The 25,461-nt window shown below is 43.0% G+C and overlaps 1 protein-coding gene across 2 annotated transcripts in view; it reads right to left on the reverse strand.

The window, feature by feature from the left end:
- The window catches only part of RUNX3 (RUNX family transcription factor 3), a 104,188-nt gene that overhangs the window by 71,700 nt on the left and 7,027 nt on the right, over positions 1-25,461 (reverse strand). For both annotated transcript variants that reach the window (XM_039363046.1, XM_039363045.1), the window contains exons 2-3: positions 15,041-15,197; positions 5,148-5,252 (exon numbers count right to left, since the gene is read on the reverse strand). In XM_039363046.1, the coding sequence (XP_039218980.1) occupies positions 5,148-5,252; positions 15,041-15,197 (262 nt within the window). The remainder of the gene's footprint in view (positions 1-5,147; positions 5,253-15,040; positions 15,198-25,461) is intronic.

Here is a 25,461-nt window from a genome sequence, read left to right on the forward strand (position 1 = left end):
TGGTCCCGGGCAGCTTTTGGAATGCCCGGGACCAATGCAACGCTTTTGCAGGCTCAAGACCCAACAGCAGCCATGATGGTATGATCAAAATTCTGCAAGACAACACACTAAAAAAGAAAAAAAAGAACAGTGGAACTCTGATTGTACCATCCATGGCTGCCTTCTTGACTTTTTCAACCATACCCTGTGAGCATCCCCTGATCTGACAGTACATTCAAACAATTGGAATGGGGGCAGAAAAGGGCACTGAAGCGATCCAAGGCTGGAAAGAAAGAGGCTGTTCCCATCAGATATTTAGATCAGCCTGATCCAGCCATCATTGTGGTTGTGGAACATGTCTGGAGTAGTGACCCAGCACCACATGGTGGCTGGATGATACCACGAATCCCCACCAAATCTTGCAAGGAAAATGAGAGGAAGTGGAGAGAGTGAAGGGGAGGGCTATGATGCCATTTTTAAAATAATGTAAGAAATGAAGATGATCCGTAGAAGACTATTTGGTCTACAAAATGGAGAACATCGATTTAAGTGACAGAAGGCAAATTCTGATTGAAAGTTGAAAAAAAAGTCCAAGTTCAACAGTAGAAGTGATGCCCAAGAGACAGGGTGGTCTTCTGCTCACTGGGCAAATTCATGGGGAATTTGGACTGTGATCTATCAGGGATCTTCAAATTTGGATTTCTGCACAGGGAAGAAGGATGGGCTAGATGGCCCCAGGAGTCCCCTTCCATTACATATGATGTCATGAAAAATACACTGGGTTTTTTTTAATACCAAGTTTAGAAAACAGCAATTCAAGGAGTCAAACAGAGGGGCTTTGGGAATGATTTACAAGCATGTGTGAATCTGGCTCATTGCTGCAACCACTGAGGTTTCTCAGATTTCTTTTTTTGTCTGGGTGTGGTTGCCGCTGCCTCCCAAAGGCCCTGTTCTAGAGCCAATTGCAAAATTTCAGTCTGTAGAGAGACTCAAGAGGTGGGGGAAGAAAAAAAAAACTGGCATATTAAAGATACAGATAATTCGCCCACAAGTTTAAACTGCCAGAAACTTGTCAAATTAGACTAGCAAATCTCACATGTAGCATCTAATCAGTCTATCACAGAAATCTTTAATTTCCGTCCTCTGTTGAAATGCAGAAGAGGAGTTGAGAATGATTCACTACACAAGCTGGTCCTACATTTATAATTATGCATTTACTCAGGAGTGGCTGTGAACTCCAAACACAGACATAGGGCAAGTCAATGGCCTTCAAAAGATGGCCAAAATAGGACTTGCCTGTTGCTCAGCCTCTGAAAAGGGTCCTGGGCCTTACCTGAGTCCTGCCATTCTTGGTTGAGTTCACACAACATGCTAAATCCTTAACTAGGGAACGTACACAACCTCCCCATTCCATTTCCCAAGGTAAGAATGATCAAGGGAGGTGAAAGCAACAGTAATATCTGCACTCTGGAAATGAAATGAACAGAGAAAATAATGAAATGAAATGAAATGAAATGAGAGAGGGGGGGAGGGATGAAAGGAGGAAGGGAAGAAAGAGAGAGAGAGAGAGAAAGGAAGGAAGGAAGGAAGGAAGGAAGGAAGGAAGGAAGGAAGGAAAGAAAGAAAGAAAGAAAGAAAGAAAGAAAGAAAGAAAGAAAGAAAGAAAGAAAGAAAGAAAGAAAGAAAGAAAGAAAGAAAATAAATGTGGGCTGAAAAGTAAAAAAAAATGTGGGATAAAAAAATAATGTCTGCAGTCCTTCGTGATCTCTGAACAGGCCAGATGTGAGATCTGGGAGAAATCAATTTTCCTTGTTTAAGGGCTCCAAACAAAAGTTTTGCACCCCCAATCCCATCAACCGTTGCCATGCTGGCTGTGCTCCCTGGGGCTGATGAGGATTCCTAGTTAGAACAATTGCATGTATCCAGCGGGGGATTCAAATAGGTGAACAACCAATTCTCTGTGTGGATGCCGCTTCTGGAATTCCATTCTGGGCCTGGGCAACAAAAAAATTAGCTACCGGTTCTGCCGAAGTGGCTGAATCCCACTACTGCATGTATCTAATTAGCTATCCCTGCTTTAAGCTGTCCCTTTAGCTCTGCAAACGTGGCTCATCTTGCACACTCTGGGGTCCTGGTGGCCACGCACCACACCCCTGCCTCTGACCGTGGAACTCTCTGCCTCCTTACATTAGTTTCTCTTTGGGTGAGTGGGTATGCTGCTGGTTTTTTCAACAACCTTTTTTCAACAATCCTTCCATGATTTCATTAAACTTATTAAAGTGTGGGTTTTTCCTTTGGATGGTTAGCTGGTGCTCCTTCTGGTGTGGGTTTTTCCTTTGGATGGTTAGCTGGTGCTCCTTCTGGAGAGTTTTTGTGACACATGGCAATTATTTTTTGTTACCTTTCCACCGATTTGTGTATGTAACCTGGTTAGCTGTCCTGACACTATTTTTTTAAAAGGGAAAAACTATATATAAATCACATCAATATTGGTAAGCAGACTCAACCTTTAGTGAACTTTTTCCAAGGCAAAAGCAAACCTGGGTAAATATGGTGAATGTATTGCTTACAACAGGGTATTGAGCATTGAATACAATCAGGGACACAAACACATTGCTTATGCTGAACACACCTTGGTGGGTCGTAAATTTAGTGTTTGCTTTACCATCTTTCCTGCTCTGAAATAATAGATTTCAGCAGTTCTGGAGATTTAGCTTGGACAAAGTTTAACAGGTAACTGATGACTTTCCCCAGCCGTATGGTTTTATTCATAAGTGTTTCAATCAAATTTGCATGGCTGCCCATCTCACAAAAAAACAACTCTGGATGGTATACAACAATCGATTTTCCTTGAATTCAGAACACAGAGAATGCATTCACACAACACATTCAGCTTGTTTTTACCAAGTAGCAGGAGAGCTGCAAAAAAAAAACCCAGGAGTTTGATAACATTTCTCCAATTTATGAAAGCATATATTTTTTAATAACATTGTGAGTCAGAGAAGGTGCTACCGGACTCCTGTTTAGCCTGGTTACAAAGCCCAATTTGTAGACTTAACCATTTGCTAAATCAAAATTTAACCAAAGGGGCTTGGTTAGCACAGCTCTTTAAACCACAAGAAAACTAACCAAGATTCAGTGTAGCCCATGTTTTATCTGCAGCTGCAATGTTTGTAACTGATCTGGTTAAACATGTTGGGTGAACAGAGAGTGAAAGAGCATTTTAAAATATATTTTCAAAAAATATAATATTCCTTTCTACCCGAGAACAAATTAATATATTTTCAGCCTTCCCTCATGAAGTGGTGCTTATTCGCAAGAAGTGTATTAGGAAAATGGAAACTTACTTTTTTAAAAATTGCAAACATGAGTTAACTGAATTTTAAATATGAACCTTCACAGCTCCAAGAGCATTTACTATAATTGAGCTTGGCAAACCTTAATTTGAAAGAAAGGGATTTGCTTTAAACCAGAGTTGTCCAACCCTGGCCACTTTAAAACGTGTGTACTTTAACTCCCAAAATTTCCCAGCCAGCCATGTTGAAATCCACAACCCTGCTGTAAACCATCAGGGCTATAGGAAGTTGAATGGTCAGAGAGAAAAGAGTGCTTGACCCATTGGGCAAGGGAAATGCAAATTCAAGAGTGAGTTGCCTTTTGGCAAAAGGTACACAAGTCATGCTTTGGTGAGACTCCAAAACAACAATACACAACATAGTCACGGCGGGAATGTTCTACTTTTTCCCCTAGATAAGGGGCAGCTTTCCTGGGACCCACCTGCCTCTCAAGCCATGCTAAATTTATTTTAGGACCCCCATGATAATTTCTGTGAGATTCACAATTCTGCACTGATATTCAAACATGATGCTCTGGATTATGGAATTCAGAAGTCCATGTCTCGTAAGCCTTCGGCCTGCCAAACCTGGTTTAAAACTACCCATCTGCATCAATGTTAAAGCAAACCCATAAGTCAGTGGTGGCAAACCTATGGCACACGTGCCAGAGGCGGCACTCAGAGGCCTCTCTGCCATGCCCTGGAGATGGCAACCGTCCCTCTTCAACCAGCCACCCGCTAACTCGCCGAGGTCCCACATGGCTGGATGCATCCCAGCACCCATGCACTCGCTGGCCTCTGTGTGCAGGGGCCGATGGTGTCAGGCAGCAGCCACCCCGGCCTCACCTTGCCCTGTGACAATGGCACCCCCACCCTGCCTTGCCTTGCCTCGCCTCACCCAGAAGGACGAGCCTCCTGCCCACCGCCCCACCTGCCAGAGACCCCCTGGATCTCCCCCAACCCACAGACGTCCCTCCCCATGAGCAACATCGAGGTGATCACACCCACCTTGGCCACACCCACCCAATCTGCCACGACCACCACAGCCATGCCCACCCAGTAGGCCACGCCCACCTGGCACCCGGCGATAAATAAGTGGGTTTTGGGTTGCAGTTTGGGCACTCGGTCTCTAAAAGGCTCACCATCACTGCCATAAGTCATCATACAAGTAGACCTCAACTTACAATCATTCATTTAGTGACCATTCAAAGTTACAACGGCCCTGAAAAAAAGTGACTGAAAACCTGTACTCACACAACTGCAGCATCCCCACAATCATGTGATCAATATTTGGGTGCTTGGCAACCTGCCCATATTTAGGATAACTGCAGCATCCTGGGTTCAGGCAGTCGCCATTTGTGACTTTCCCGATTGGCTTCCGACAAACAAGCAAAGTCAATGGGGGAAGACAGGCTGACTTCATGAAGGCATGATTGACTTAACAGCCAGGCCAAAAACAGATCATAGAATCGCCCATGGTTCATTTAATAACCATCTTGCTTGGCAATGAAAATTCTGATCTTAGTTATGGTTATAAGTCCAGGACTACCTGCACTTCTTTTCCTTTCCCATCCTCTCCCATCAAGACCAGTTTCTCTTTCAGCGATTCCCACTGGCCATCCTGGTTGCATTTCCTCCTCCAGCAGGACCTTCCATTGGAGATGACAATGCTGGTCTCAGAAACACCCACAACAAGAAGCACGTTTTAACATTTCAGCAATGACATCTGTCAGCGGCATCTACTTAATCCAATTTGGCCACCAAGAGGGTGGACGCAGAGAGGAAACATCAGAATAGATACCAGTTTCCTTTCTGAAAATAAGAGTTGACTTACTTCTCGGTTCCCGGGGCCCATCGACGGTCACTTTAATGGCCCGGTGATACGTAGCAACCTGAGTAGGGTTGGTGAAGACTGTGATGGTCAACGTAAAGCTTTTTCCTTTAAAAGAAACAGCAAAGAGAAGAAATCAGAGGGGGGAAAGACTGCATGAATTCAGAGGAGCGATAGGATCCTCTTTAGTAAAGTATGTAGCTCCATTTTTTTGTAAAAAAAAAAAAGCTATACCAAAAACAGGATACACTAACAAAAGTCCTGTTCTGCATAGAGAAGTTACTCATCCATGTTGCATTTCCAAGCAGATCTGAAACTGAGCCCTTCTTGTTGACAATTCTGATTCTCAAGCGTTTCAGACTGACATCTAGAAGGGCACAATATCAATGTTCTTATAAATCTTACAATAAGCTCAACACTGAACAATGCTATTCCAACTGTATTGAGGTATTTGCTAACCTTGTGTACACATGAACATTCACGTAGCATTCTTAGGGGTTTTGGGGGGGGGGTGAGCAGGAATGCCTTTGAGTCAGACCTGACTCCTGATGGCTGCCTGGACAAGTCCCTGCAGTTTTGTTGGCAGGACTTTTTAAAGTGGTTTTGTCTGGCCTGTACCCTGCCGATTTTGTGCCTAAGGCAGGACTAGAACAGTGACGGTGAACCTATGGCACACGTGCCAGAGGCGGCACACGGAGCCCTCTCTGTGGGCACACCTGCCACCACCGCCGCCAGCTTGCGCAGGTCCATTAGGCCACTGCTGGCGCCTGGAGCAGCAGCGCCACCCAGCACAAAGGAGGCGAAGCAGCTGGCTAGCAAGCTCAAGTAGAGGTGGTAGACCATGGCCCCCATGCGCTCGTTGGTGTCTGGGTGCAGGGGCTGATGATATCAGGCAGCAGCCCCCCCTGCCTCACCTTGCCCCGCAGCAATGGCACCCCTGCCCTATCCCCTGCCCCACCCCATAGGATGAGCCTCCTGCCCACCGCCCCACCCACCAGAGACCCCTCTGGATCTTCTTCATTCCTGCCCAGCCCCCACAGGCATCCCCCCCCCATGAGCAACATCACGGTGACCACGCCCATCCCATCCACGCCCACTCAGTCTGCCGTGTCCACCAATCCCACAAGGATTTGGATAGTAGTATTCAACAACAAATACAAGCAAAAACGAACAAACTCACATTAATTCCATCACCAGAAAGCAAAAACAACCTCAAGATCAGAGGCCATCACCCGCGGTTTCCTACACAACACCACTCAATTTTATCACAAACTGTTTAAAAATAATAAAATACCTTGATTTGGGCAATAAATATTTTCTAAATCTAAGTTAAAACTCTATGCAAACCCCAATACCCCAATTTTGTTGCCACTTCATTTAGCAGGATGTATTTGGGTGATTTTAAATTATTCATCAAGTTGTAAAACTGACCCACAACTTTTCTTCCATCTGCGTTAGATAGATGATTATTGTTTCAAATTTTGTGTATTTCTTGGATGAAACTTGTTTTCCTAAAATATATATTAGCTGAATGTTTAACTTGAATCATGGTATAAATTAGATTACCAGGATCTCTTATCTCCAATTAATTTTATTTTATTTTATTTTGCTTTATATCAGCCAACCCCGTTTCTTTTGATCTTGACTTTTCAGTTATTCCTGTTACAGTATATGACAGTTAGTGGAATTTGTTTTGGGTAAATCATAATACTTATTTTATCATTTTCAGATTTAATGCTTGAGGATTTTATTTAACAAATATGGTCTAATATTGAGGAATGTTTTTATTACATTAGAAGAGCCAGAGATTTTCCCAACTGAATAAACATAAATATAAGTTATCTCATAATACTTTTTATGTATGGAAAATTTCCGTTTTTTTTAAATAAAATTGTCTAATGTTTATCTGAAAATCTTTCTTTTTCTTCTACCCCAGAAGAATGTAGTTGTTGCTTTTGGCTCATTAATTATAATAATAGATGAGGATACCTTAAAATAAATGAATAGGACATTTCATTTTCTCATCTAGGAAATGTTTTAATTGAAAGGGCATTCATGCCAAACTTATACAGTGTTTCTCAACCTGGACTGGTTTCTGAGGTGTGGACTTCAACTCCCAGAATTCCCCAGCCAGCCTTGCTTGCAAGGCTGGCTGGAGAATTCTGGGAGTTGAAGTCCACACCTCAGAAAGTGGTCCAGGTTGAGAAAAATTGCTCTACCACTTTCCTGGTGACCCCTCCATATTTGACAGGGAGTTCAGCAAATTCCTAATGTCTGACTCATCTTCCAAGATGGTTTTCATTTTTGTGGCTTTGTGGTTTCCAGGTGTACACATAGGTCTTTCTTGAACGTTCAAATTGCAAATGTGGGGAAAGTGCCCCGAAGTCATCAGGAAACCTTCTCTACCTTCAAAACAAGGAGAGCTCTGGTGAATTTGAAGGCAATTGAGTTCCTACCACCCTGTCTTCAAACCACATAATCACAGCTTCCTTTGCTGAATAGATATTCAGACACTGACAGTTGGAGGTGTAGTTATAGCAATGCCAGGCTGGCTGTTAAACCAGGGATTGTGACCAAACAGAAGAAGTTGATAATGAGACTGGTTAGTTTTGCCAGCATCTCAGATCTTGAATAAAACCGAGGCCACTTTTATCTTAGCATGTGAAGCATATGAAGAACAGTTGTAGGAATCGGATATGGCTAGTCTAGAGAGAGAAAAAAAGGACTAGAGATGACATGATAGCAGTGTTCCAGTATTCGCCACATAGAAGATGGGGTCAACTTATTTTCCATAGCACCCAAAGGCAAGACAAGAAAAAAAATGGATGGAAAATAATCAAGGAGAGAAGCAGCCTAGAACTAAGGAGAAACTTCCTAACAGTGAGAATAATAACTAGTGGGAAAGCTGGCCTTCAGAAGTTGTGAGTGCTTCATCCCTGAAGGTTGTTAAGAAGAGACTGGACAGCTACTTGTCTGAAATTGTATAGGGCCGTGGTGGCAAACCTATGGCACGCATGCCACAGGTAGCACGTAGAGCCCTCTCTGTGGGCACGCGTGCCATCGCCCCAGTCCTAGGCCTTCAATTGAGTTTTATAAAACCTTTTCCCTTTAGGCCTCCGCCGCCATGTGCAAAAAAAAAAAAGGTTCAATCAATCAATTTCAACTTCTTGCGGGGAAAAAAAAAGATCTCGCAAAGTTGGAATTGATTGATTGAACTTTTTAGTCCCACCCAGTCTGCCATTACCACCACAGCCACACACACCCAATGAGCCACAACCATCCAACTAGCCACACCCACCCAATGGGCCACACCCATCCAACTAGCCATACCCACCCAATGGGCCATTTCCACCTGGCACCCAACGATACATAAGTGGGTTTTGGGTTGCAGTTTGGGCACTCGGTCTCTAAAAGGTTCGCCATCACTGGTATAGGATCTCCTGCCATGGGCAGAGGGTTGGACTAGAAGACCTCCAAGGTCCCATCCAACTCTATTCTGTAACTAACTAACTAGCTGGAACACTAAAACATTGGCATCACTGGACTTCAAGAGAGGTGGTAAGCTGCTGTTTCTGATTAGGTTCATCTAAATGAAGTTACCCAACATGGATTCAGGCCTTGCTTGGATTGTTGGTTCACAGGGATATCAGATTATGCAGAAGGACTATTGCAGGACAGTGCTGTATTTCAATACATTATTGATCTGAAGTCTGTGTTTGCACTGAAGACAACAAATTAACAACAAATTAACAACAAATTAACAACAAATGGATTTTGCAAGCATCTGTGAGCAGTGAGTTACAGGAGACTGATCTGGTGTAAATAGAGCATCTGATCTTCTCCTCTGTTTGAAGGCCTTGTTGAATGACTGTCCAATCTATACAGAGAGTCTATGCTTGTGTTTCTCAACCTTGACACCTTTAAGAAGTCTGGACATCAACTCCCAGGATACCCCATTCAGCCATGCTTCCTGCTGTAGGGAGTTCTCTCTCTCTCTCTCTATTGAAAGAATGATTCCAAATCTTTAGGAACACAAGGAATTCTGACATGCCTCATCAGCACAATTAGAACAATCAGCAGACAAAGCATCAAACTCTAAAGTCAATTCTTCATCATCTTTTTGGGTTGGTGATATTTATTTAAATGACAAGTGTTATAATTACATCTGTTTTCAGGGAATGTCCATTGCCATGGGGGTAGGAGATTAAAAAAGTGAAAATAATGTATGCAACTATAATCCAAGCTGCCATCTTGACATATTTTACCTTCTATATGGATGTTTTTTGACACAAATCTGCAAAGGACCATCACTTAGCGAGCTCTGAATGACCAATTTAAAAATGAGGAGGCTGATGGGGGGGGCGGGGAGGGGGGGGAAATTGTCCTTTTGTTTCTGTGGTCAGAAACATCTACTTGACGATCCCTGAATAAGCAGTGTAGTACACACAGTCCTTGACGTATGGCTACAACTGGACCAACATTTCTGTTGCCAAGCAAAGCAGTTGTTAAAGTGAGTCACACCTGATTTAACATGGTTGTTAAGTGAATCCCTGCAGTTATTAAAAGAATCATGGGGTCATTAAGTGAATCCCGCTTCCCCCATTGACTTTGCTGGAAGCTGGCTGGAAAGGTCACAAACCACGATCACATGACCCTGGAATGATGCAACCACCGTAAATAAGTGCCAGTTGCCAAATGTGCACATTTTGTTCATGTGACTGTGGAGATGCTGCAACTGTTTCAACTGTGTGAAGGTTGTTCATAAGTCACATTTTTAGTATCCTTGTATCTTCTAGAAGCTGTTTAGTGTTTAGAATGCAGTATTATAGGCAAACTCTGCCCACAACCTGGAGTTTGACTCAGCCTTCCATCCTTCCATGCTCAGTGAAATGAGGACCCAGATTGTTGGGGAGAATACGCTGACCTTTGTAAACCACTCAGAGTGTTGTAAAGCACTATGAAGCAAGTTTAAGTGCTATTGCTGTTACTAAATGAATGGTCCTAAATTGAGGACTACCTGCATTAATATCTTGCTAGGGATGGGTTTCATGTACTGTCATAGTTCTCAGCAGTGGTGGGTTCCAAGATAAAAAGATCATAACAACAAGAAGAGAAGGTTTTAAACCTCAGTCAAGAATCTGACTTCAGCACGGAGGGAGTTAATTAAGCAGAAGGACGGGTGCATTCAAATATGCAGCTCATGCAGGTCCATTTCCAATCCAAAATAACTCCATCCAGAAGGGGGGGGGAAACCTCAATCGTTACTAATTCTGCTAAAAAAAAACCCTGTCCTGTGTATGAAAATATGTTAACCAGCTTTATAGAGGTTTAATCAAAAGCTTGCCTACAACAAAAGCCAAAGACGTTTCCCCCCTCACTTTTCTAAGCTTGGTGCAAATCAAAGAGAGAAGAATTGAAATTGGAGGAGTCAAGACTACTGTAATTTCTCAGCCCAGGCATGGAGATCCAAGTAGGGGCTCCTAATGAATTCAAGAGTCAAGTTTGGATTGAGCCATGTTCACGTTTGGAACTCTATGTCAAGCGGATGGAAAAAAGGGGGGGGAGGGAGGAGACTTAAGCAAATAATTGAGGACAGAAATGAAAGCTTAATTCATAAAAGCAAAACATTTTCCATTCATCAACCTGCAAGCAGTTAAAGGGGGGGTGGGGGCAGCAGTTTGAAAGAAAAAAGCCTGCCTGCCATTGGGGGGGGGGGGGAAATCCAGCAGGAAAACGGAAATGCAGAAAAGAATGTAAACTAGTTGGGTTTCACAGAGCGCAACAAGTAAACAGTTATTACATGCAAATCGTTTGTAAGATCATTTGCCGAAAAAGCCCCAGAAATCTTTTTCACAATTCCTATATGAGGGACTCAACATTTGGGGGCAAGGGGGAAGGCCAGCAGGCCACCGCGAGACCTGGAGAGCCTACCACGTTTTGCAGAAGGAATGAGTGCTAAAGACGGTACTCGGGTGACAAGGAAGATTGAATTAAAATCACCCTAAAGCCATTTTGATCCAATGACTGCTCTTTTATTCACTGATAATTCTATAGAACAGTGGTGGCGAACCTATGGCACGGGTGTTAGAGGAGGCACTCGGAGCCCTCTCTGTGGGCACACGTCCCGTTGCCCCAGCCTCACCTCCCCCCCGCAACCCCTTCCTCTCCAGCAGCCCCCCAGAAGGAGAGTCGCCCCTGAGTGTGGCAGCGCAGCCAAGGACATGGCAGCCAGGCAGTGTAGACAAGACTCTGCCCTCATGCCCCATCGTGCACAGTTGATGCTGCAGGGCGCGGGCAGAGGGCGTGACCGCCATAGCACTGCTGGGCTGCCTGGGCGATCTGCAGTGGGCCCTGGAGGCGGTGAGTGGCCCTGTGGGCAGGCGGGGTGGGAGATGGGGGGCGGAGTGGGGGTGGGCCCAGTTTTTGGGCACTCAGTCTCTAAAAGGTTCGCCATCACTGCTATAGAATTTACGTGTCAGGGTTGACTTGGGGAATAGCTACCAAAAGTCAAGATGATAGCTGTAAAAGTGCAATTGAAACTCCATGTTCAGGTGTAAAACACACACACAGAGAGACACAGACAAACACAGGAGGTGAGTTGCAATAGAAGAGAATATTTGTAGCATAAGATTGAACTATGGGGGACCTTGATGCTCTCTGAGCTTGGTGATTTTCTTGCAGACCTTTCGTTACCAAATTAGGTAACATCATCAGTGCCCTAGTTGTGTATTGATCAGTACATTTTGCATCTGTCTTTACACAAAGGGAAAAAACAGACCAACCTATCAAAAATAGTGCCACAAAAAACAAAACAGAAACACAAGTTAAGATAGGCAAGAAAATTTAGTCACCTGTCCAGCCTAGATGAGTTGCCAGGACCAGACGGATTACACCCCAGAGTTCTCAAGGAACTGGCAGATGTGATATCGGAGCCACTGAACTATATTTTTCAAAGATCCTGGAACACAGGGGAACTACCAGAGGACCTGATGTAGTTCCATCCTCAAAAAAGGAAAAAAAAATGGATCTTACAGACCTATCAGCCTGACCTCAATACCTGGGAAGATCCTGGAAAAGATAATCCAAGGAACACCCAACAAAGGTGAAAAATAGATCATTCTTATTGCATTCTTTGACCAAGTGACCAGAGGAATGCTGTGGACATAATTTACTTGGACTTCAGTAAGGCATTTGATAAAGTAGATCACAACCTACTACTTGTAGAAAAATGTGGGGTAGACAGAACCACCACCAGATGGATCCGTAGCTGGCTTACTCAGCGAGTGGTCCTCAATGGAACTGCATCTATATGGAGGGAAGTGTGTAGTGGGGTGCCCCAGGGCTCTGTTCTGGAGTACTCTTCAACATCTTCATCAACGATTTGGATGAAGGGATAGATGGGGAACTCATCAACTGACACCAAGCTGGCTAAGAAGCAGGCTTCAGTTTGGACAGACTAACACTGACTATGAAATTCACAAGGTTCTACATTTAGGCAAGAAAAACCAAATAAAGTACTAGGTGGCACCATGGTTTAGATCGGAGTGTAGACAATAAAGATTGCTGCAGGAGACTGTTGCATGTAAACAGTCAGTTGCAACGTCCCCAGGATCTCATGATGAAACCTTGCTTGGATCAGTAGGAAGGTGGTTACAGGGGCTGTAAAGTCTCCTCCTTACAAGAATGAATGAATTATGACTGTGGATAGATGCTTGGAAGTATGGTAAATGAATTGGTTCCTGAACTAGTACATCATTGCAACACACTGATGATGTTATCTAATTTGGTAATGAAACGTCTGCAAGAAAACCACCAGACTCAGAGAGCACCAAGGACCCCACAGGTGAGTTTCAATTACACCAATATGGCTATTATCATGTTTGTTTGTTTTTTACCATACCTCGTGGACTTCCTTGGTCAAACTGGTCTAAGGCTGTTTCCTACGAATGCACAGAGGCGTAACTATTGGTTTAGATTGCTAAAGATTCAGGAGACTGTTATGTAAACAGTCAGTTGCAACGTCCCCAGGATCCATGATGAAACCTTGCTGGATCATAGGAAGGTGGTTACAGTGTAAAGTCTCCTCCTTACAAGAATGAATGAATTATACTGATAATGTTGTATGGTATGAATTGGTTCTGAATAGGAAAGAGTTCTGTTGTTGGAATACATATAAAAATTTCATCTCAGTAAATCTAGCTACAAGGAAATATGCAAGAATTATGCTTGGACAAGAATTCCTTTCATTTTCAAGCATTTATCCCAAAAAGAGAATATCTGTAGTTCAAAGTTGAAACTGTGGAGTTCTTGATGTTCTCTGAGCTTGATGGTTTTCTTGCAGACATTTCATTACCAAACTAGGTAACAATATCAGCACAACACCAAGCTCAGAGAACACCAAGGACCCCATCTTTATCCAAAGGGTGATAAAAGGCTGGGGATACTGATGGTCTAAATCCCAACACATCTTCCTGCATACACGGCTGGCTGGAGAATTCTGGGAATTGAAGTCCACACATCTTAAAATTGCCAAGTTTGAAAAATACTGACTTAGCCTCTAAACCATGGGACAGGGGTCATACACCCAACAGCAAACAGAAGCCAGAAAATGAGAAAGATAGGGCCAAGCCAAGATGAAACGTAATTTACTGTTAATCAAAATGAAAGCAATTAAACACAATGAAAGCAATTACTCTCTGTTATTTCGTAATTAAGCATTAAATGTTACAATTCAGCAGAAATATTTGGAGAAGCTTTAAAATCCTCAACGAAGGATTGAAGGAGAGACATAGAACCGTGGGACTATTGTTTATACAGTTGAAGTCTACACCTACTGATGTTTTCTTCTAGAACTTCATATGCACAAACAGCCCAGAGCACATTTCAAAAATCTTATACAGGTACTCCTCAACAAGGTCATTTGTTTAGTGACTGCTTGAAGTTAACAGCACTGAAAAAAGCTGACTTATGACAGTTCTTTACACTTACAACCATTGCAGCATCCCCACGGTCATGTGATCAAAATTCAGACGCTCAGCAATTGGCTCATATTTATGACGGTTGCAATGTCCCAGGGTCATGGGATCAGCTTTTGCAACTGTCTGACAAGCAAAGTCAATGGGGAAGCCAGATTCACTCAACAACTGTGTTACTGACTTAGCAACTGCAGTGATTCACATAACAACCATGGTAAGAAAGGTCCTAAAATGGAGCAAAAGTCATTAAACAACTATCTTACTTAGCAACAGAAATTTTGGGCTGAGGTTTGGACAAAGACTACCTGTATGTATCTCAACTTTACAATAGAGAACATATTCTCTATTGCAGTGATGGCGAACCTTTTAGAGACTGAGTGCCCAAACTGCAACACAAAACCCACTTATGCATTGTCGAGTACCGGGTGGGTGTGGCCCATTGGGTGGGCGTGGCCCATTGAGTGGGCATGGCTGTGGTGGTAACGGCAGACTGGGTGGGACTAAAAAGTTCAATCAATCAATTCCAACTTTGCAAGATCTTTTTTTTCCCGCGAGAAGTTGAAATTGACTGATTGAACCTTTTTTTTTTTTTTTGCACACCGCAGCGGAGGCCTAAAGCGAAACAGTTTTATAAAACCCAGCTGAAGGCCTAGGACTGGGGCAACGGTGCACGTACCCACAGAGAGGGCTCTGCGTGCCATAGGTTCTCCACCATTGCTCTATTGTAACAGAATATTCTCTTTTATTAATGGAGAACATGTGCATGTGCCCACGCACAGGTGGAATACTTGAACCTCTGCAAAACATGGGTTCCCATCAAGTTGGAGATGCCTTCATTCTGGCTTTAAACAGAGACCTGGGAATGCCAGGGAAAGAGGTTAGAGGTTAGAAAACCTGGTTAAATTCTTTTAAAGTCCTTACCTCGGCCACTCCGTCCGACAAAGCGAAGGTCATTGAACCTGGCCACCTGATTCTTCATTACAGCCGAAGCATTCCGAAGCTCAGCCGAGTAGTTTTCATCATTACCAGCCATGACCGTTACCACTGTCCCATCAGGAACGTCCCCAAGGGCTACCACCTAGAAAGAACCAAGGTGGCGTTTAGAATGATTAATGAATTAAAACTGTCCATTAAACAGCATGGATTGTGACCATTCAAGGGACGTGTTGGAGCCAGAGCTAAATGCTATTTAACATGAGCCAGGTAGGTGTGAGTGTGGGAGGAGGGCACAGGCAATTTTCTTGGGCAAACCCCAAGTTGCAATCCTATAGAATCATAGAACCCCAGGGCTGAAAGGGACTTCTAAGGCAGGGGTCTGCAACCTTGACAACGTTAAGACTTGTGGACTTCAGCTCCCAGAATTCCTCAGCCAGCTATGCTGGCTGAGGAATTCTGGGAGCTGAAGTCCACAAGTCTTAACGTTGTCAAGGTTGCAGACCCCTGCTCTAAGGGCTCCAATCCAGCCTCTTGCTCAAGGCAGGAGCCTTATACCATCCTAGTCAAATGGTTGTTCGCAAAAAGAATAAACATACTTAAGGCTGTAATTCTAAACCTTGGCCTCCCCAACATCTGGCTATATTGGCATTATAATTTGCAGGGGTTCCTGTTCACATGGCGACAGAAGTAAGTCAACAGGATTTATTTCTGAGAAAATAAGATTGTATTAGGTTGTTATTGGGAGACAGAAAGATTGAAGAATTTGGTGTGGGAAACTTTGACGTGAACCGAATGAAATGTAATAGAAACTTGGAATAGAAACATCCGTTGGTATTTACACTTTCTATCCTATTCTGGATATGTTTCATTTATAGGATATGTTTTCGTTTATTTATTTGATGCATTATTTATTACTGCAATTTTTACACTGCTCAGTTGCAACCCCCCCCTTTTTTTTTTACTTTTTTACAGATATTGAGAAAATATACATTTAGAAATGTCTTCCCTTCTCTTCTTTTTTCCTTTTTTGAAAAGTGATTTAGATAAACATTTTTAAAAAGTGTTTAAATGCATTTAAATGTTCTCACGGACAGATAAAAAACAAGTTATTAAATTTATATATTACCCAATGATCCACAATTCTGGGTGGAATTGTTTAAGAATGAGTAAAAACAAACGGGCAGGAATGGCATTGCATTGTCTGTTACTAATTTTAGGGAGAACCTTTAGCTTAGAGTGAACCTGTTTGAATACAGCACACACATAAGATCATCTCGCGAAAAGAATTATTTTACAGTGGCTGCTAAGCCTAGTCAGCTTTCAACATTAAGAAAACAACTTGTCGTGTACTGACCATGTTTCTCTCACTGCTCTGGCATCCTTTTACACATATTCTTTATATGGTTCTAAAATTTGTCTTTTTGTATGGCATTGTAAAAGCTTTACTTTGGGATGACTTTGAATGAAAAACTGGGTTAACATTATACTAAGAAAATAAAAGAGCCATTCTGAATGAACTTTACATAACAGAATAATAGAATTGGAAGGGACCTTGGAGGTCTTCTAGTCCAACCCCATGCTCAAGCAGAAAGTCCTATACTATTTCAGATAAATGGCTGTCCAATATCTTATTTAAAACCTCCAGTGTTGGAGCACCCACAACTTATGGAGGCAAGCCATTCCACTGGTTAATTGTTCTAACTTTTAGGGACAGAATAAAATTATAATACATTCCAATACATTATTAGTATTTTCTAAGCTCTTGAAAAAGATAGCTATTATACATATCCGTCTAAAATGCAGACATACAGATACTTATCCAAGGAGTTAAGTCTAATGAAATTGACATACGCACACATGTAATAAATATTAAGAAACACTGGGCATCAAAAAACAGTTTTTAAACCACTGCTTTAAGAGCAGTTCCGTTATTACTTTTAAATCACTGTTAACACAGGTTGATTTAAAAATAGATCAAGCAAGATTTGTAGCATTGCCTCACTCATATAACTAAGCCATGCAGCGTATTTGTTTTGTTGTAAAATTAGTACAGAATTTTCTTCATTCATGTTATATTTCCTCAGTAGAGGAGTATCTCAAAATATTCCAAGATCACAGCTTTCTCATGGTAACTTCCCTATGTAACTATCTGCCATTGTCTAATCAACAAGTATAAAAATACTTGTAGTTGAATACACCTGAGAGTCACGAGATGTAGATTAGAGAAGAAACATGATAGTTCTATTTTTTAAAACTGGTAACCATAAAAGTCAGAGCAATTAACTACAATAAAAGATTCTCTGGACACTTTTATAAAGTTTGAAAAGTTATTTCATGAGGCAAAACCGTTTATTTTTATCAGGATAAAATGAGATCCTTAAATTGGCTGACTGGAACTGAAATATATTTCTGAGCAATGATTCCATTGATTTTCCAGAAAAACGTCCATTAAGACCAGGCAACTTTCAGGGGAAAAAAAAAAAGCCTTTGACAAGTTGGGTATTATAAGAGTTAAAATAGAACGTGAGATTAATTAGTTATAGAGATTAATTATTGATTATTTAGTTAAAAATTCCATAGTTTGTGGACTTTTAGAGAGATTATATTAGAGCCCGATAATTTAAAAAAATTATGTACTCTTTCAGGTCATTGTTTTCTTAAAAAAATAAGCAAAATTGATAATGTCTTTACCAAGACCACACTTTACATCTGGAAAAAAGGTATCCAGTTTTGACACCTTTTCTCTAATTCAAAAGCATGCTGGGCTGGGGGATTCTGGGAGTTGACGTCCATACATTTTTAAGTTGCCAAGTTTGGAAATGTTGCACTATGGGAATCTGAAGATATCCTTTCCACCTCCAGCGAAAAAATGAATGCATAGGGTTGCCCCAGTGGCATCTAACCCTCGCTAAATTAACAACTATATCATACAATCATTCTTCAAAATGTTGGAGGGGCTGTAGAGATAAGGGATCATTTTACCCTAGGTTATGGTCCTGTGATAAAATAACATCCTTTTTGTTAGGGTTTTTTTTTTTAGTAAAATTAGCACTATTACAAAACAAAGAGTCGAATGCTCTTGTAAACTGCGGCTGTGACCTTGAGGGATACGATCTGAGGCTACACTGAAAAATAACATAATGGCTTTCTTGCTAATTATTTCTCAGTGTTGGAAATATCTGGAAACTCTATTTAAAATTTGTTAATATTAATAGTTTTTTCAACTACTTGATTAAAAATATTTATTGGTAAAATTAGGATAATGAATCTTCAGGGGCAAGAATGACCATTTTGGAGAGTTTATATTTATTATGTTAATGATAAAATTAATGTTGACAGTTCTCACATTATTTGGAAATTACGAACAACTCTGGATTCTTTGTCTTTCTTCTTTTCTGCTTCTTATTACACCTTCCATATTCTTCACTTCCGCGCCCCCGTAAATTACTATTCAGTCAAAGTATAATTGAAAAATTGTTGGGTTAACATTATTCTGATTCTTTATTTGTTTCACCTATTTAAATCCAATTTAAATAAAAATATCCTAAAGGGGCTTTTTCCAAAAGGCAATTGGACTTTCTTGGGATTTTTTTTTTTTTTTTTTGAAAATGTTTGTGCTTCTGAACAAGAAAGTCCAGCTGCGTTTTGGAAAAAAACACCTTTGAGACAACCATGATCTGGATTTGAGAATCTCCATAGACATTAAATAAAACACTAAGTTAATATTTAAATCATGTTTCATTATTTACAAAATCCATTTTACCCACCTTACTTGGGCTTCGATTAAATAGCTTTGTTGATGCTTAGAGTAAATAATTTGATATATTTTTCCCTATTTCCAAGACCACAAGACTACCTGAGAGGTAACTTGGTAGCAATGTATTTTAAAAGCTAGTTTTCTTGATAACAATATCTTGTCAAAAGTGGGGAACAAAGTTTAAAATCCATTTAATTTTATACAAGTAAACAACAGATTTAGAAAATATGGATCCATGGATCAGGTCTTACTTTTTGAGAGAGCTAAACTTTCTCAAAAGTGTTTCTCAACCTTGCCAACTTGAAGATGTGTGGACTTCAGCTCCCAGAATTCAATCATTTAAAGCTCAGCCCTCTTTCATTTTGTATTACAAGAAGAAAATGGGACAGCTGTGCTTTTAATTCAAAGGCCTGCCTGTAAATGCAGTTTTTTTTTTTTTTTTTTAGAAACAAGCATGAATCTGAGACTAAGTAGGGACAGTTTACTTGCAAATTTAGTGGAAAAGTAATTGCCTCCTTACAGGAACCTTGCAGGAGAAATGTTATATTAGTATGCGGCTGTCAGAAGTCAGGAGGAATCTGGTAACAGATTTTATTAAAAGGTATCAGATTTTGTGAGCTGCACCTACTACATTATCAACAACTACGGGGCCTGACAAAGAAAAACAAGTGTTATCTCTAGATTAACTCCTTTCATGTGTGGCATGTTATAGTCAGTTTAGTGCAATGGATCAGGCCCTAACATTACGAACCTGCCCAATCTACGGAAATAAAGCTTATAGAGATCAGTAAGACTTGTTCTCAAGTAACTGGATATAGGATTACAACCTAAAAGTGTATAATTTGGTGGCATCACACCCAGTTCAACTTCACTTGTTAATTAGTTTAATGGCTAGATTAAGACCTTGCTTTGCTAAATTATTATTTTTGTTGATGCAACGCCCTCAAAGGTTCATAATCAGAAGAGGCTGTTTCTTGCCTCAGGAGCTCCCAGTCTTAAACGCTAATATTTTCGGACAGCACTGTTGGGTTCATGCACACTAGCAAACCACACAACAGCTTTGTGAGTTGGGTGACCCCAAAGGGAGAGAGATTTGGATCCTAAGCCATGGTTTATGTGAGCTTTATTAATTAAGCCACAAACGCAGAAGTTCTGCAACACACTCAGCCAAGCAATTTGCTTCATGGCTTTGAGAGAAGGGTGATCAAACCCATGGAGAAAGAGAAGCTAGTCTTGCTAAGCCACGACTGGTCAAAATTCATATTCCCCTAGAGAGGTTATTCTTAAAAGTGGAAGGGGGAAAACATTAGCTGAGTTCATGAAATACTCTAAACCAAAAATAGGCATTGCCTTTCAAGGTTATCACATAGAGGGCCCCAGGTGTTCAGTGCAAACAACTAGACCAGTGATGGCGAACCTTTTAGAGACTGAGTGCCCAAACCACAACCCAAAACCCATTTATTTATTGCAAAACGCCAGGACCGCATCAGCATTGTGGTGCCCTCAGGAGGGGGCATGGAGGCTTGGCCCATTGGGTGGGCGTGGCCCACTGGGTGGGCATACCTGTGGTTGTCACGACAGACTGGGTGGGTGTGGCTGGGGTGGGCACGGCCACCTCAATGTTGCTCATGGGGGGGATGCCTGTGGGGGCCGGGCAGGGTTAGGGGAGATCCAGGGAGTCTCTGGTGGGTGGGGTGGTAGGCAGGAAGCCCAGCATAGATGGGGGGAGGCATGCAATCCTAGCTGGGACTGGGGGGCCATGGTGCCAATGGGGATCTGGCTTTCCCTGCTCGGGGTGGCCTTTGGCTTGCTGGGCATGGGCGTGCTCTACCACCTCTACTCAAGCTTGCTAGCTGGCCGTTTTGCTGCCTTTGTGCTGGGGGGGCTGCCGCTCCGGATGGCGGCATGGCCTAATGGACCTGTGCAAGCTGCTGGCAGTAGCACTGCATGTGCCCACAGAGAGGGCTCTCAATGCCGCCTCTGATACACATGCTATAGGTTCGCCACCACTGAACTAGACCCAAAGGTGCAGAATTCAAGCCAACTACTTTATTGCATTCTGCCTTTATTACAGGAATCTCCCCACTCTAGCAGTCTATGGCTGGGAACAAGTAGATCAGGGGTAGGGAGCTTTGGCTCTTTTATGACTTGTGGACTTCAACACCCAGAATTCTTGAACCAGCTGTGCTGACTCAGGAATTCTGGGAGTTGAAGTCCACAAGTCATAAGAGAGCCATGGATCCCCACCCCTGAAGTAGATGTTCCAAGGAACTTAGCTGGGTAGGATTGGATTCACAATCATGCCAAGCTATACAGGTAGTCCTTGACTTACGACCACAACTCAGCCCCACATTTCCATTGTTAAGCAGTCGTTAAGTGAGTTGTGCCCCGTTTTATGATCTTTTTGTCACAGCCGTTAAGTGAATCACCGCCATTGTTGTGAAGAGAATCTGGCTTCCCCGTTCACTCTGCTCATCAAAGAGTCCCAAAGGGGGAGGGTCACATGACCCCAGGACAATTAATGCAACCATCATAAATCCATGTCAGTTGCCAAGCATCTGAATTGTGTTCACATGAGCCCGGGGAGGCTGCAACGGGCCGTGAGCGTGAAGAAGGGTCCCTGTTCTTCAGGGCCGTCGTAACTCTGAACAGTCACGGAACGGCTGTAGGTCAAGAACTACCAGTAGTTTACTTTGGTTTCATTGATATAAATCAGAATTGCTAGGCTGATCCAACTCACTAAGCACAGGGCAAAGAGACCGCAGCATGGCTGCGATGGGAGACGCAACCCACACCTGAGGCAAGACGCAAAGCTGACTGGAACCAAGTGTGGTCTGGCTGCTGCTTTGAAAATGAGAAAGAATTGCTCAGCAAGAAATCTCCGCGCAGGGGATGGACTCTGGCATTTGGTCAGCTAGTCTCAACAGCTCCTTGGAACTTTCTGCCAGATCCAGAAGCTGGGGGACCCCCCCTTTTTTTTTTTCCTCCAGTCTGGGCATGTTGGGTGCGGGCACACTGATTCATGGGGCACATGGGAAAGAGAGTCCCTTGGCTTTTTCAGGGACAAGCTCTGCAGAGATGTTATCCCCTGTTACTATTTCGTTAAATAAAGGACTATTTTTGCTTTGGTTCAAACCTTGCGAAGGGACTCATTTAGGACCGGAATCCTAAAGTGTAAATGTCAAGAAATGTTTTTCTTCAGGATATAATTCCACTCTCCCTGTTTCTCAACCCGGCAGTTTGAAGATGGATGGACTTCAACTCCCAGAATTCCCCAGCCAGCAAGCTGGCTGGGGAATTCTGGGAGCTGAAGTCCACCCATCCTCAAGCTGCAGAGGGTGAGAAACACTGCAATAGATTGGAAAAATCAGCCCAGGTGTCAACAGCACTCAGCACCAATCCTGCCCTGAGCCCTTCCACAGAATCTCTAATCTGGGACAGACTTTGAACTACAGGAGGTTAAAACGTCTAGTTTCCTATATTTTTATTTTATTTTATTTATCCCAGCTTTATTATTTTTATAAACAACTCAAGGCGGCAAAGGAACACATTCCTCCTCCTATTCTCCCCACAATAACAATCCTGTGTGGGAGGTTGAACTGAGGGAGAGTAACTGGCCCAAAGTCACCCAACTATCTTTCACACCTAAGTCAGAACTAGAACTCAGGGTCTCCTGGTGATTGGCCCAAAGTCGCCCAGCTGGTGGAGACTGGAATTCAGAGTCTCCTGGTTTTTAAGCTGGTGTCTTAACCCCTATTAGACCAAACTGGCTATCGGCTTCAGTTTTTGCTTTTGCTTTTCAACTGCTCTTTAGAAGGCCAGATCCTGAAGTTGAAACTCAAGTCCTTTGGCCACCTAATGAGAAGGAAGGACTCACTGGAGAAGAGCCTGATGCTGGGAAAGATGGAGGGCAAGAGAAGGGGACGACAGAGAATGAGGTGGCTGGATGGAGTCACTGAAGCAGGAGGCATGAGCTTAAAGGGACTCCAGAAGATGGTAGAGGACAGGAAGGCCTGGAGGAACATTGTCCATGGGGCCGCGATGGGTCGGACACGACTTCGCAACTAACAACAACAATTATTTGTTAGTTCCTATGTGGCTGCAGGCACCATCACGATTTTTTTGACACCCTCCCCACTTGATAAATGCCTCTAGGTGGAAAACATCTGGCCTGGCAAAGAATTTTGAAGAATAAAAAACCTGCACAAATTTTAAAGATCATTTGGGTTTATCCTAATTACTATTGATCCTAATTATTCCTCCTTTACAGCTTTGAGAGGCTTCCCTTCTTCCCCCAAAAAACTTGCCTCAGTCTACAGACCTAACTTTTTGGGAATTGGCTTTTCAATTCTCTCCTTTAAAGTTCAGGCCAATTATGGGCAGAAAATTGCATCCCCCATCTTTAACAAAGCCCAAACCAGACCGAAGATGGCACTGCTTAAAGTCTTTTGGTAAGGGATGTATTATTTTGTTTATTATTCGTTAATACAAGCACAAGCAGCAGCCTTCCTTTTTCTCCCCAAGGAAGTCAAAAGAGGCATGAATGTCGTAGTTCACATTTTCATTTGGTCCCAGAGAGGTTGTTAAAAGGTTTCATGATTTGGATTTTTTTATATGGGGGGGCAGAGAAAGGAAGAATCTGCTCCAAAATTAAGTCTCCATCTTTTGGACTGGACAATACTTCGTTCCTTTTTTGGAAAAAAAAAAACCCCTACAAAAACCTAAGGGCCACTTTTATTTTCCAATTGCTTTTCGTTTGCTGCCACCATTTCCTAGAAAGATGTATTCAGTTCGGATGGACCCCATGCAGACGTAAGATCTGAATAGGGGGGGAAAATGGATCACAGAAAGATCACTGGACAGTTGCAATTGATCAACAGGGACTGGGTCCACACACAAAAAATATATATACCCATTTGGTTCCAGGATTTTGGCATGTTGTAGAAATAATTTTCAAATAATTTCCAAGAAATTGAAATTGCCAGGGGCCCCGATTAGTGGGTTCCTTAGAGAAATATTCTGCTACTTTCAATGTGGTGCCTCAGCACCACAGCCACCCAGGACTATTCTTGGCAGGTTGGTTTACACAAGAGTAAGGCTCAGTAAAGAGATAAATGTTTGATTAAAGTCAGTTTTAGTCTCTTGCCTCTTTGGCTTCTAAGCAAATGGATGACACCCTGGTCTTAGCAGTAATAATAATAATGATAACAGCAGCAGCAGAAACAACATTACTCTAGCCCTGTTTAAAAGAGCAGGTTCCCTCCTTTTAAGCCAGTTCTTAAGATAAATCCCAAAATTTATTCCTGAAGCACTTCTCCCCCGCCCCCCAATCTGTTTCTCAATAAAACCAGATTTATCTCTTTTTTTAAGAGGAGGAGGATCGTTAAAGACAAACACTATTTTTAAAAGGTCCCGAAATATGGTAGTGGTAGCGATGCTAAGGAACCGGATGTATAAGCTAACCGTATTCTGGAAAGGAAAGAAAAAGAAGAAAAAGAAAGAAGAAGTCGAGAGAACTACTGAGCTACCCTTTGCACTCTATAGGCAGAGATCTGTGCCACTATCTATAAAATTAGAAATTGAATAGAAAATATAACATGCATGCCCTATTATGTATATTTATGTCGTATGATGAATACTAGTGAAATTTCCTTCCTTCCTTCCTTCCTTCCTTCCTTCCTTCCTTCCTTCCTTCCTTCCTTCCTTCTTCTCGGTGCCATTGACATGAATGGGGACTTCCGAGCCCAGGGTCGCGCCCACCAAAACAGACGTTTGCTGGGGCAACGAACCGTTTGCAATAGAAACGCCATTGCACTTAATGGGCGCCCTCCTAGCGCTACAAATTGAACTGGTCCTATTCAATCCCTCAGTCTTACGCGGCTACCCGATTCTTCCCGAAAGAGCGACCGAAATCTGATTTTTTCCCCCCACCCACCCAACTCCTGGCCCGGCTCGTTTCTTCAGTGCGGTGTGCAGCCCAGCAGCTGCCCCCAGCTCAGTGAAGGACCGGGGCTTCAGTGAGAACCCCGGCAACGCGTTCACTCAGTAATCGGGTTACGCGTGTTGTGTGAACGCAACCAACCTCCATAAGGACGCGAGTCTGTTGCGGTTTGTGCCCTTCCCGGAGCTTAGAGCGCTTCTAAAAGCACCCGAGGCTCTTTCTCCCCGCTCAGTGTTTTACTCCGTCGGCCTTGTTCCCCGGACTCGACTTAGATCCGGGAGAGCGGGGCGAGAGGGCTGCAAGGTCCGGTCGGAACTGGGTTCTTCCTGAGTGCCGAAGCGCTTCCGAGGGTCTGCGAAGGAGCGCGGCCGGGACATCGGAGAGCCCTTTGGCGACTGAAGCCCAGCGCCTTCGACGTTGCCCCCGCCGCTGCGGAAGCCCCCTCCTCGCACCAGCTGGCCCGGCCCACTGAGGACTAGCCGGCTGCCAAGCGTCTATCTATTCTATGGGGATCGTCTGCGAATTTGGGAAGCCGGGACGCTGCGCTCCCAGGGATTTGAGGCTTCCCAGCTGGAGTGGCCAAAAGGCAAGCGCCCAGCTTATGGCCTTTGGAAAGAACGCCCCAGCCTCCGCCGAGAAAAAGCAAGTCCAAAGGGTGTGTGCGCATCAAAGAGTTTAAAGCCCGGAGGTCGAACAGGCTTAGCTCGC

This window comes from Crotalus tigris, unplaced genomic scaffold (assembly GCF_016545835.1).
Source record: "Crotalus tigris isolate CLP2741 ecotype Arizona unplaced genomic scaffold, ASM1654583v1 scf7180000019504.1669754, whole genome shotgun sequence".
Lineage (NCBI taxonomy): Eukaryota > Metazoa > Chordata > Lepidosauria > Squamata > Viperidae > Crotalus > Crotalus tigris.